The sequence below is a fragment of the Bos taurus genome, chromosome 15, assembly GCF_002263795.3.
Source record: "Bos taurus isolate L1 Dominette 01449 registration number 42190680 breed Hereford chromosome 15, ARS-UCD2.0, whole genome shotgun sequence".
NCBI classification, from domain to species: Eukaryota; Metazoa; Chordata; class Mammalia; order Artiodactyla; family Bovidae; genus Bos; species Bos taurus.
This window is the reverse complement of record NC_037342.1, coordinates 31,411,733-31,424,178: the sequence shown is the minus strand read 5'-3', so window position 1 is coordinate 31,424,178 and position 12,446 is coordinate 31,411,733. Positions and strand designations below refer to the sequence as shown.

Sequence of the window (12,446 nt, the reverse complement as noted above, 5' to 3'; positions counted from 1 at the left end):
GAGGGGTTACAATACTAGTTCTATTACTGATAATACTACTAACAGGTGAAATTTATCAAGAGTTCACCTGACTCCTGGCACTGCTCTAAGTTTTCTAAGTGCATCATCTCCGTCCTTGCAGCAACCTCATGAAGTGAGAACTCATAGTATTCCCATTTTACAAATGGGGAGTCCGAGGCTCAGGTGATAATTCCATGATGTTGGTAAACCCAAGATTAGGATCTTGATCACTGTGATACACTGCTTTCCAGTCCTGGCCATCGTCACAGCCCTCATAAATACTCTCTGTATTAGCCATGCCCAGTTGTCATTGTGCCTGAAAGTACCCCATTTTTTTCCCTGCCTCAAACATACTATTAAGCCTTCTGTATGGATGCCCTCTGCCCTATGCCTCACCTGTCAGTCATTCCAAGGCCTGGCCCAGAGGCCTTACCTGACCACCCAGCTACACCATGACCTATTTCTGATGTCCCTCTGCTCCTCTCTAAGCCACTCCCTGGCAAGCCCATGCAGAGCTACTGAGATTTATGTCACTTTTCAGATGTGTGATCTCAGCTGTCCTCTGGGAAAGACTGTGAGCCTCAGTTTTCCCCTTCTGTAAAAGGAGGCAGTTGGGCCAGGTGATTTCTTCAGTTCAGTCGCTCAGTCATGCCTGACTCTTTGTGACTCCATCGACTGCAACACACCAGGCTTCCCTGTCCATCACCAACTCCTGGAGCTTGCTCAAACGCATGTCCTTCGACTTGGTGATGCCATCCAACCATCTCGTCCTCCGCTGTCCCCTTCTCCTCCTGATTTCTTAGCGCTGTAATTCAATGTGTCTCTGAGTCCCCGTTATGTATATGTGATGTGGGCAGCTGAGGAAAGGGGAGCAGGGAACACTTGTCGAATGACACATCACTATTTGGATGCCTTCTCTTCTGGCTTCTCACCTTCTCCCTTATGCTGCCTTGGACTCTTTCTAGTGAGCTGATGGAGGAATGTTAGCCCTGTCACCAAAATCTTGGCTCTCTGTGCACCAATGCCAAAGAGAAACACCGGGGCAGAGTTATAGAGGAGAGGGAAAGAGTGCCTTTATTTCTTTGCCAGGCAAAGAGGGAGCACCATAGGCTAATGCCTCAAGAACTATGGCCCCCTTTCTGGGTAATAGGGAGAGGTTATCCAGTCAGGCAGGAGTATGCGATAAGGATCTAGGCAGTAACAGTCTTGCGTTCTTCTTTCTTCTTCAAAGTTTCAAAAGAGTGGGGTTGTTGACAAGATTAGGATATGTGCTGGGTCTTAGGTGATCCAGTCTACTCATTGGAAAAGACCCTGATGCTGGGAAAGATTGAGAGCAAAAGGAGAAGGGCATGGCAGAGAATGAGTTGGTTGGGGAGCATCACTCAAGGGACATGGATCTTTGCAAACTCTGGGAGATAGAGGAGCCTGGAGTGCCGCCATCGAGTTCAGTTCAGTTCAGCTCAGTCGTTAGGTCGTGCCTGACTCTTTGCAACCCCATGGACTGCCAAACGCCAGGCTTCCCTGTCCTTCACCATCTCCCAGTTTGCTCAAACTCATGTCCATTGAATCAGTGATGCCATCCAACTATCTCATCCTCTATCGTCCCCTCTCCTGCTGCCTTCAATCTTTCCCAGCATCAGGGTCTTTTCCAATGGGGTCGCAAAGAGTCAGACATGACGTAGCGACTGAACAACAACAGGTGGTTTCCTGCCTGCTCCTCTCCTGATGAGCAACTGTTGTGCCCTTTGGAACTCAGAGGTCATGGAGGCTGGAGTCTTGCCTGCGGGAAATGAGGGGCAGAAAGGCCTCTGTGCCCAGGAGCCCCACAGGGCCCTGCTCGGCATCAGCCCTCATTTACTAGAAATAGCTCTGGATCGCTGGAGGTCATGCCCCATGGAGCCTTTGAGAAGCTCAGAAGCCTGTGCAGGAGGGGCAGCCAGGCAGCCATAACCTCACGCTCTCTGCCCATCACTGGGGCCTCGTGGGGCCTGGGAACCAGGCACCTCTGGGTTTCCAGGGGAAATGGTGTGGACAGCTGATAGCATGCTTGGCCTCACAGGGACAAACCCAGGCAGAAGCGAGGGGCTGACAGGAAGGCTCCTGCTTTCAGCTCTGCAGTAAATTAAACCTCACACTGGCTCTGACAGTAGCAGGCACGGTGCCTCCGGGTGTCTGGGTGATAAGGGGGTGGTGCTTAGTTAAGCTCTAATATGTTCGCCACAGGAGACACAGGGATCTATAGGAACAGAGGAGGGCAAGGCCTGTGGGAGCTGCCTGCACAAGAAAGGCCGAGATGGAGATAAGATACGGGAGGAAAGAGGGAAGGGACAGGCGGGCCGGGAGGTGACCTGATAGGTCTTGTCCAGCCCTCTTATTTCAGATCTGTGGGCCGTGCAGAGGGAGCCGGGAAATCAAACATCAAGAAGCCTGAGGCGATGATGGTGACCAGGCACAGACGTGGGTCTGAGGGAGCTTTATAGGTGACCTTCATTTTAGATAAACTCACTGCATGAAAATCTATGTGAACCAGATAGAAGCGAGGTGGTTTGCTACTTGTATCTTTCCAGTGTCCGAGTGAGTGAAAGTGTTAGTCACAGTCGGTTGTGTCTGACTCTGCGATCCCATGGACTGTAGCCTACCAGGCTCTTCTGTCCATGGCATTCTCCAGGCAAGAATACTGGAGTTAGCATCCATTCCCTTCTCCAGGGGACCCAGGTTGTTACTGATTAACACCCATGTGATACTTTCCACCTCCCAGTCTCCCTTTCAACTATCAAATGAGAAGGCTGAACTCCAGACCCCAGCATCTTTAGTTTTACACTTCACCATCTTTGCTTCTGAAATTGCCATTGCTTCTCTTGAATGGCACACCTGCCCCAAGTGTGACTCATTATTTGTGCAGTTTTTGAAACTTGCCTATTGCCAAAAGCAGGCACAAGGGTACCCGGTAGGATTGCTACCATCTTCACTTAACCCAGAGCCTCTGCTTTCTACAACCAAGAATGTCATCACTAGGATCTCTTTCATCTCCTTGAAGTGGAGTCCCCAGGCGCAGGGTGACAGATGTGAGGTTGGGGGCGTTGGTCAGGGCCCCAGAGCCACTTAAATGGATTTAAATTAACAATGCAAATCAGCCACTAGCCCAGGGAAGACACCACCACCACGAGACTGAGCAGTAGCTGGCTCTGGGAAGCATATCATGACTTCCAAAGGCTCAGAACTGTCAGATGCATCAACCCAGAAAAAGGGAAAGAGAGTGGAATATTCAGTTATGATCGAGGCCCCAGGAGGCACCTGACATTAAGACAGGCCATGTGAGAGGAGGCTGGGAGGTAGACTGGGCTGCCTGGGAGGGATGGCTGAACTCTGAGACAGAGAAGACAGAGGTGATGGTAAGAGGTAGAGGAAGCCAGATCCAAGGGGGCGGGGGCATAAGAGATGTGTGGAGAGAATAGTGCAAGTGTTAGTTGCTCAGTTGTGTTCAATTTGGTGACCCTCCTGGACTGTAGCTTGCCAGGCTCCTCTGTCCATGGGATTCTCCAGGCAAGAATACTGGAGTGGGTAGCCATTTCCTTCTCCAGGGGATCTTCCCAACCAAGGGATCGAACCCGGGTCTCACGCACTGTGGGCAGGTTCTTTACCCTCTGAGCCACCAGAGAAGCCCGTGGAGAAAATAACCCAACCCATAGCTGCCACTTCCTAACTCCTTGGTATGTGTAGGTGCTAATGAACTCACCTGTACTGTCTCCTGTTGTGCTCCTAACGACCCTAGGAGGTGTTATCACCGAGGCACAAAGTGGTTAAACAGCCTGTCCACAGTCACACAGCTCATAGGTAACACAGCCAGGTCAGTATGATCATCCTACTCTGTCCCACAGTCTCTCCAAGTAGGGATAGCAGAGCTGTTTTTCTGCCCTCATCCTGGGATCCTGCCTCCTTCCAAACTCCTTCCCCCGCCCCACCACTGACCACCGGTCCGACCCACCATGCTTCAGCTAAAAGTGCTAACCCACCACCCTCTCTCCCCCTTACTGAGGGAGGGGAAAGTGGAGCTGGAAGCTTTCTATGAACTATCTGGGTGGTATTTAAAATCCATTGTGGGGGAGCAGCTTTGGCTTTAGATGAAAAGCCTTTGGGGTAGAAAGATCCAAAAGCCCTCTTTTCTGACAAATGCTAATCATGCCTCAAACACAGTGAGATGTAAAAGCTGAACCAAGGCCACTTGTTAGTAAAATACTTGGTGCCTAAAAGAAGGGCCTTAGAAAGATGCTCCAAAGCTCTGTATCATGGATTAAAGATATGTTTCCTTTATTCCCTTGATTCCTCTGGTTTAATATTTTAGATGTATTGACTCTGCTACGCCCGGGTCATTGGGAGAAGAAATTTACATCTGCTAATGACCCCCATTCTCAGAGGGCAATCCACGCTTTCTGTTCTGCAGGGGAAAGTCTGAAGAACCAAAGAAGAAGGGGGAGCTGTTTTTTCCCAAAGAACAGACTATGAGAACTATCTAGAAATCTGGATTCTTGTCTGAGACCTGCCCTCTTGGACAAAAAAACACACCAATGTATAGACAGGACCAGGAGCTTTTCACAGGAAGTCATTGTTGGTATTTCCACTTTCCTTTGGAAGATCCTGAGAAATCTGAATCTTCCTTTCACTGTACTAGAGTTTAACCTCTGTGATAACTGGGATTTCCATCTGTGCCTTACCCCCACTGTCTAGGACAGAGTATAGCAGGCACCCTCTAAATATTTATTGACTGACCGAGTGAATAAATGAATGTCGATTCCAAGTACCTGTTCCCCCAAGATTCCTTCTGGAGGAATCTGTGTCCACAGATCCCGCTGGCCTCAACAACTGCTTCATATGATAGGAATCCACCCTCAGTTTTTAGGAGTGGACTCTCTCCCCAGAAGTAGTTCTCAGGTCAGCTGGCCAATGTCTGCAACTTGTGAGACCAGCCAAGAGAACCTGGACCAAGCAGATCCTCTGCCTCGGAACTCCAAACCAAGAGGCGCTGCGGGGAGCTGCACACTGAAGACAGCCTGTAAGCCACCTGAGGGCAGGGACCCTATCCATCTTGTTTTCTGCATTGCCCCCAACACAGGATATCCCGAGTTAGGCCCAAAAGAGAGCTAATGCTCAGTAAAAGTTTCCCAAATGGGTAAACAAACTGTAAGCCGGATGGCCATCATGGCACACGATGGATGAGCCAGGGAAACGAAAGCGGCAGAAGGAGCAGAGCGTGGATTTGACACAACAGGAGATTTAAGGAGCTACGACACAGGGAGCCACTGCCTTCCTCCCTTCCCGCCCTCTTTGGATCCATACAGTATTCTGTTGATTGTACTTAAGGTAAATACGTTTCTTCTCCTGCAATATTAATAGTCCAGATTACAGCATCACTGGGCCCACATGCAGAAGACCGCATGTCTGACATACCCATGTAAGCGAGTTGTTCTTTGGTTTGGTTTGGTTTTGCCATTGACTGTCATTAAATGTTGATATGGATAGAAAAGGAAGAGATGGGACTTCAGAGTCTTAAGGAACAAAGGCTATCATTTCTCTGGGCTGAGGGGCTCCCCTCCTTCCCTCTGAACTGGAGCGGTTCATCCACAGCTAAGTTACAGGCCATCACCCCACTAACCTGGAAGCTCATCTTGTTAAGCTGTCTAGATAATACCAGCAACGCCAGAGAAGTGCAGGGGAGGCGGAACAGGCGAGACCCTGGACTGGCAAGGCTATGATGCAAGTTCAGGGTCTAGGACTTGCATCTGACTAGCTCTGGCACTGAGTGAGTTATCCAAAGTCTTTGAGCCTCAGTTTCTTGGTAAAGTTGGAATAACAGCACTTAACTTTCTGGTTGCTGGAAGAATTAAAAGCAGTGCCCAGCACATAGGAGGGGCTCCATAAGTGTGACTGGAGTGATCTACTATGTACGTCTGTAAAGCACTGCAACTCACAGAGGCCTTTCCTATTTTGTAAGTCATTTAACCCTCACAATGACTCACAAAGTAGAGCCTAGCATTCTCATTTTACAGATGAAGAAACTGAGGTTTAAAAGAATCACTGACTTGTCCAAGGTTATCCTCAAGAGCGAGTGGCCGATCTCCAGCCCAAGTCTCAGCTTCTTCCCACAACACTGCCTTTGGCATAAGAAATCAAGACAGGAAGGAAACAGATGTGTCACGACTCTGCTTCCCTGGGGCTGGCCAGATCTCTCCTTTCTTAATACCACACAAAGTTTCATTTAGGGATTTGTGCACAAAATGTCCAGGAGATGAATGAATCAATACATGAAGGAATGAACGAGTGGGTAAAATGAAGGAATGAATAAATTTCCTCTCTCAACTCTACCCTACATATGATTTACAACAAAGCCCGGGATCTTGTTCAGACTAAGCCCTACAGGGCCTCCTGGTGCACGTTTCTCTTCCTCTCTCAGGAATCCCTGCATCATAGGTCTTTCGATGGGTGCGGCTCACACCACCAGCCCCTCCTCTGCCAGCAGGGGAAGCAGAGGGCAGCCCTGCCCGTTCTACGTACTGGTTTCTGCAGTCTCGTACTCGCTGTCTCTGAGAAGCTCAAAGATGTCCACTTCGACCTTGGCCTTGCCCAGCCTCTCGGGAGCGCGGTTGATGCGGTTCTTGGCCAGGGTGATGGACAGCCGCTCCCCTCTGCTGCACTCCATGGGGTCATCCAAGATAGCGGCTGTGGGCAGGCAACCACATGGACACAGTTGGTACCCTCTACCGTTACCCTCCTCTGCTCCAGTCTCCCCCCCACTGCCACCTTCCACCTCCACCCTGCCAGCCTCAAAACTGTCCAAAAGCAAGTCCTCTACCTGCTAAGGGTCTAGGCTTGAAGTCTGGTGTAGCATGAACTCTAATGGGACTAACCACTTCAAGAACCCTGCAATATCACGGTAGGCCACCAGGGGTCCTACCTGCACGAGGACCCTAGGTCGGGAGTAGCGATACCCTTGGATATAGGTTTACATGCACAGACAGGCACACCGGTGCAAAAAAAGGCAGATGGTGGCTCTGCTTTGAAAATAGTACTTCTGGGCATATGAGAAACTGTCCTCGAGGTGATACAGGGTTGAAGGAGGCCAGGTTTGAGAAGGAGAGCTGTGGTATCAAAGAGCAGCTGGAGGTCCTGTTGACCTCTGGCTCTCCATGCTCAGACACCGATGAGACATGTCACCCAGGGAGTAGTTTCTATGAACTTCTTTCCTCACTGGGCAAGGGATAGTATCAATAAGACAACTTCACAGAGTGGGTGTGAGAATTCGGTAAGACAATGTATATAAGTGGCACACCACTGAAATTTAATCATTGTGACTTAATTAGGGTGAATGATTGGAGTGGTGTGGTACCAACAGCTGCCCAACTTCTGGAAGCAGTATTCAGTATGCGTGTGTTAAGAACATGTGTCAACCTGAGTTCAAATCCCAGCCCTGCCCTGTGTTAGCTATGGGGACTCAGTTTCCTCACTGGTAAAAATGGGGAGAGAGCCTATTCTTTGGGCTACAATAAAGATGGCAAAGATAATATGTGTGAAGTGCTCAGCGCAGAATTTGGTGCATGAAACACAATAAATCTAGCCATTTATATCATTCATTCTCTCAGTAGAGGAAGTTACACAACTGAAAATCTCTACATCAAAACTTGTACACAGAAGGGTGGGTGGAGGGATAAATTCAGGCATTGGGATTAACATATAAAGTGAAGTCATTCAGTTGTGTCCGACTCTGCGGCCCCATGGACTGTAGCCTACCAGGCTCCTCTGTCCATGGGATTTTCCAGGCAAGAATACTGGAGGGGGTTGCCATTTCCTTCTCCAGGGGATCTTCCCGACCCAGGGATTGAACCTGGGTCTCCTGCATTGCAGGCAGATGCTTTACCCTCTAAGCCACCAGAGAAGACCCGAGCCCATATATGTTAAGACCCACCAGGGATTAACATATATACACTACTATATAAAATAGGTAACCAACAAGGACCTACTGTGTAGCACAGGGAGCTAAACTCAGCTGTTTGTAGTACTGAGGGAAAAGAATCTGAAAATGACTATATATATACATGTAACTGAATTGCTGTGCTCTAACACCTGAAACTAACATGGTATTATAAATCAACTGTACTTCAATTTTTAAAAGTTAAAATAAATCATAAAAGTAGTTACTCTGTCTAAATATAAAGAAACTTGTATGCAAATGTTCCAAGCAGCATTATTCATAATAGCCAAAAAGTGGGGACACTCATCCATCAACTCATGAGTAGACGAACAGAGATGCAGTATATCGTTACAATGGAGTATTATTACAAAAAATAAAAAAGAATAAAGTGCTGATGTATGCCACACCGTGGATGAACCCTGAAAACATGCTCGGTGAAAGAAACCAGACACAAAAGACCACCTGTTAAAAGACACCCTTTATGTGAAATGTCCAGAACGGGTGAACCCACAGAGACAGAACGTAGATTAGTTGTTGCCCAGCTGTGGCGGCGGCGGTGGGGAGGTTAGGGGGAAGGAGAGTGACTGCTAACGCATACAGTGTTTTTTATTCTGGGGCGGGGGGGCATGTGACAAAAATGTCCTAAAGTTGATCACGGAGATGGCTGCACAACTCTGTGAATATACTGAAAGCAGCTGAATTGTATACTTTAAATGGGTGAGTTGTGTGCTATATGAATTATATCTCAATATAAAGCTGTTACAAGAATAAAATAAGAAAGATCACACTTATCTCGCTGAGGTTGAAGCCTCAGAAGAGCAACACGGAGAATCAAGCCAAATAGATTTCGCTGAAGTGAGGCCCCGGAATCCCTGTGGCTGGTGTGAGCAGAGATCAGGTTCTGTGCTGTTTTTTTCTGTATAAAACTCCCCTGTTTCCCTCTTCTGACCCATTTTCCACACCAAAACCAGGACACAGAATATGACAAAGCAATTTTTTTCCTGATTTGTGGATTTATTTATAGGCATAGCCTTATTGAGCGATACAAATTAGACTTCGTTTACAATGGTTGGTAATACATGGGGCGACAGAGGGGCACCCCTAGACCTAGGCAAGGAACTTCTGTAAGTCAAGTGGCAAAGTCCATGCACACCTGAGAGAGTGGCCAGAGGACCTTAAATGTACGACTGATGAGCCCAGGGACACCTAAAATTCCTAGCCAGGTTGCCTTAGGGAAGCAAACCAGAATGAGGTTATTATTTATGAAGAAACCTGGACAATTACACTGCGCTGTCCCAGGAAGAAGACTTTGGGAGTGGAAGGGAAGTGGGGCAGCCCAGAGCAGTGGTTCTCAAGTGGTGTTCTTTGGAGGGCCTCTGGGTTCCTTCAAGAAGGGGTTCATGGAAGTCTCTAGCCTCACATCAGCTGCAATTAATACAACCTCCACATCTGTCAGTTTTAGATATTGGAGTTCCACAAAAAACGTGATGTGGGGAAAAAAGGTTTCACTGTTAAAAATATCATAGAAACCATTAGCCCAGACCTAGTGCATAGAAAAGAGACACTTAAAAAATGTCAGGAATCGGCAATGGCATTTCCTGGGAAAGAGGCATGAGTCATGGGAAAGAGGCATGGGTCCATGGCATGAATCTAACGTTAACAGGGACACATCCAGTGACCACTTTAGGGTAAGTCCTGGTGGACACAGTCTCACTTACTGTATCTGGGAATTCCATGAGAGTGTGTTTTCTGTGTTGTCCTCATTTGGAGATGAAAAAAAAACCCAAAACAGATCACAGAAGGCAAGCGACCTTCCTTCATTCACAGGGCTGGTGAGTATAGAGGAGGGAGGGGATCCCAGGTGGGTCTCATATGGACCCTGTGCCCTTAACCATAGGGCACGTTCCTTCTAACAAAACTTGTCTTCCTGGGGATTTGCTGCTGAGAAGCAGTGGTCTAGGCAGGTGTGTCTTGGCTCACACAGCTATAAGAAAACACCATCGAGTGGGTGGTATTTATTTCTCATTTATTTCTGGAGGCTGGGGAGGAGACCAGCGTACCAGCATGACAGTGTGGAGTGGGGTCCTGCTTCCTGCTTTGCAGAGGGCTGTCTTCTCCTGATGTCCTCACATGGCAGAGAGAGGGAGATCAGCTCTCTGGGTACTCTGAATAGGGCACTGATCCCATCACGGGGGCCCCACCTTCATGACCTCACTGAAACCTAATCACCTCCCAAAGCAGGGAGGGATAAATTAGAAGTTTGGGATTACCAGATACAAATGACTGTCTGTAAAATAGATAAATAAAGGGCTTCCCAGGTGGTGCTACTGGTAAAGAACCTGCCTGACAATGCAGGAGACATAAGGCAGATGGGTTCAATCCTTGGATTGGGAGGATCCCCTGGGGGAGGACATGGCACCCTGCTCCAGTATCCTTGCCTGCAGAATTCCATAGACAGAGGAGCCTGGCAGGCTGAAGTCCCTAGGGACTCAAAGAATCAGACACTACTGAAGTGACTTAGCACGCACCTAGCAAGGAACTATATTCAATATCTTATAATAAACTGTAGTGGAAAAGAATCTGAAAATGAATATACGTGAGTGTGCGCGTGCTTTGGCCAAAACTTCATGTGGGCTTTCCATAAGATTTTATGAAAAAGCCAGAATGAATCTTTTTGGCCAACCCAATATATATAACTGAATCACTTTGCTGTACACTAGAAATTAATACAATAGTGTAAATCAACTATACTTCAATTTACAAAAAAGATGTGTGCTATGGACTGAAATATGGTCCCCCCCGCCATTCATTTCTTAAAGCCTTAATCCTCCATGTGATTGCATTTAGAGACATTAGAAACTGTTTCCCCATCTATTTGCCATGAAGTGATGGGATCAGATGCCATGATCTTCGTTTTCTGAATGTTGAGCTTTAAGCCAACTTTTTCACTCTCCTCTTTCACTTTCATCAAGAGGCTTTTTAGTTCCTCTTCACTTTCTGCCATAAGGGTGGTGTCATCTGCATATCTGAGGTTATTGATATTTCTCTCGGCAATCTTGATTCCAGCTTGTGCTTCTTCCAGCCTCTAGAACTTGAGAAATAAATGCCTGTTGTTGAAGCCACCCAGTCTATACTGTTTTATTATGGCAGCCCAACCTAACGTAGACAGGACACCGGCCAGCCACGTGACACAACACAGTGAACTCACACAGGGTCACAGGACACACTTTGAGACAGAAGAATCACGGCCGGGGAGGGGAAGAGGGCGTATGGAAATTGGACACTGAGGGGCACATGAGAGCCCCTTGGCAGGAGGCACTCAGGACCTGTCCTCAGAGGTACCTGGCAGGTTCTCACCAGCTCACTAAGATCCACAACCCAGCCCTCTCTTCCCAACTCCCATGCCTTCCTGGGCACAAGTTTTCATTAGGTTTTAGACAATGATTAATTTCTGACTGGGAACAACCTCAACTGGGTGGTTGGCTGGCATCAAGTATTATTGGGAGTAGAAGATTAAGATGACAAGAACCAGATTCCCAGGCTGCGGGCAGCAAGACGAGGTACATGCTCAGGCCTCCTTGGAACGTCAGAGGAACACGTCTGCAGCAGGCATTACCGAGTGGCACACTTGCTGTCCACCTGTCGCCTGCGGGGCCTGGGGGTGAAGGAGAGCAGCTGGTTCGGGACTGAACTGGTAGCTGCTGCTCCTGACCTTCATCCCCAGGCCTTGCTGTGCAGCTGGGCCAGGAGGCTGAGTCCCCAGCCGCCACCCAAGGAGGAGCCCCATCATCTGGTATATCCTCCATCCCTGGGGACTGCTCTGCAGGGGTGGAGGGGGCGGTCTGGCTCTGAAGCAAAGGCCAAGATGATTGGGGAGACCCAATCAGGAATCAGGGTCTGCCCCCTTTCCAGCCGTGTTGTTGTTTAGTCGCCAAGTCATGTCTGACTCTTTGCAATCTCATGGACTGTAGCCCGCCAGGCTCATCTGTCCATGGGATTTCCCAGGCAAGTATGCTGGAATAGGTTGCCATTTTTTCTCCAAGGGATCTTCCTGACCCAGGAATCGAACCCATGTTTCCTGCATTGGCAGGCAGACTCCTTATCACTGAGCCACCAGGGAAGCCCTTTCCAGCCATGGGGACTGTGTAATGACTCTTCAAACCCACATGGACTGAACATGACTCCTTCCTGCCCAGGGAGCCATGACCCGTCACATTTCCACCAGCCTTTCTCCCCACGACCAAGAGCTTTACCCTCTGCTAGCATCTCTGAGTTCTAAGGAAAGGGTGGCCTCCTGGCCCTGCCCACCTGCGCCCAAGTGCCCCGCCATGTTCTGGGCCCATGCCTACATCCACTCTGGAGAGGATGCCTGCCCCAGGGGGCTGGCAGGCCGGGGCTGCCCCCTGTATGCTTTCCTACTCACCCCAGTGGGTGTGGCCACGACCACCGAGGGGAGGGTGCGTGATCTCTGACCCTCTTGAAG

The 12,446-nt window shown here is 48.7% G+C and overlaps 1 protein-coding gene across 2 annotated transcripts in view; it reads right to left on the bottom strand.

Moving 5' to 3' along the window:
• GRIK4 (glutamate ionotropic receptor kainate type subunit 4) overlaps positions 1–12,446 on the bottom strand; it is a 493,259-nt gene that overhangs the window by 183,185 nt on the left and 297,628 nt on the right. For both annotated transcript variants that reach the window (XM_059874755.1, NM_001192626.1), the window contains one exon: positions 6,550–6,714. In XM_059874755.1, the coding sequence (XP_059730738.1) occupies positions 6,550–6,714 (165 nt within the window). The remainder of the gene's footprint in view (positions 1–6,549; positions 6,715–12,446) is intronic.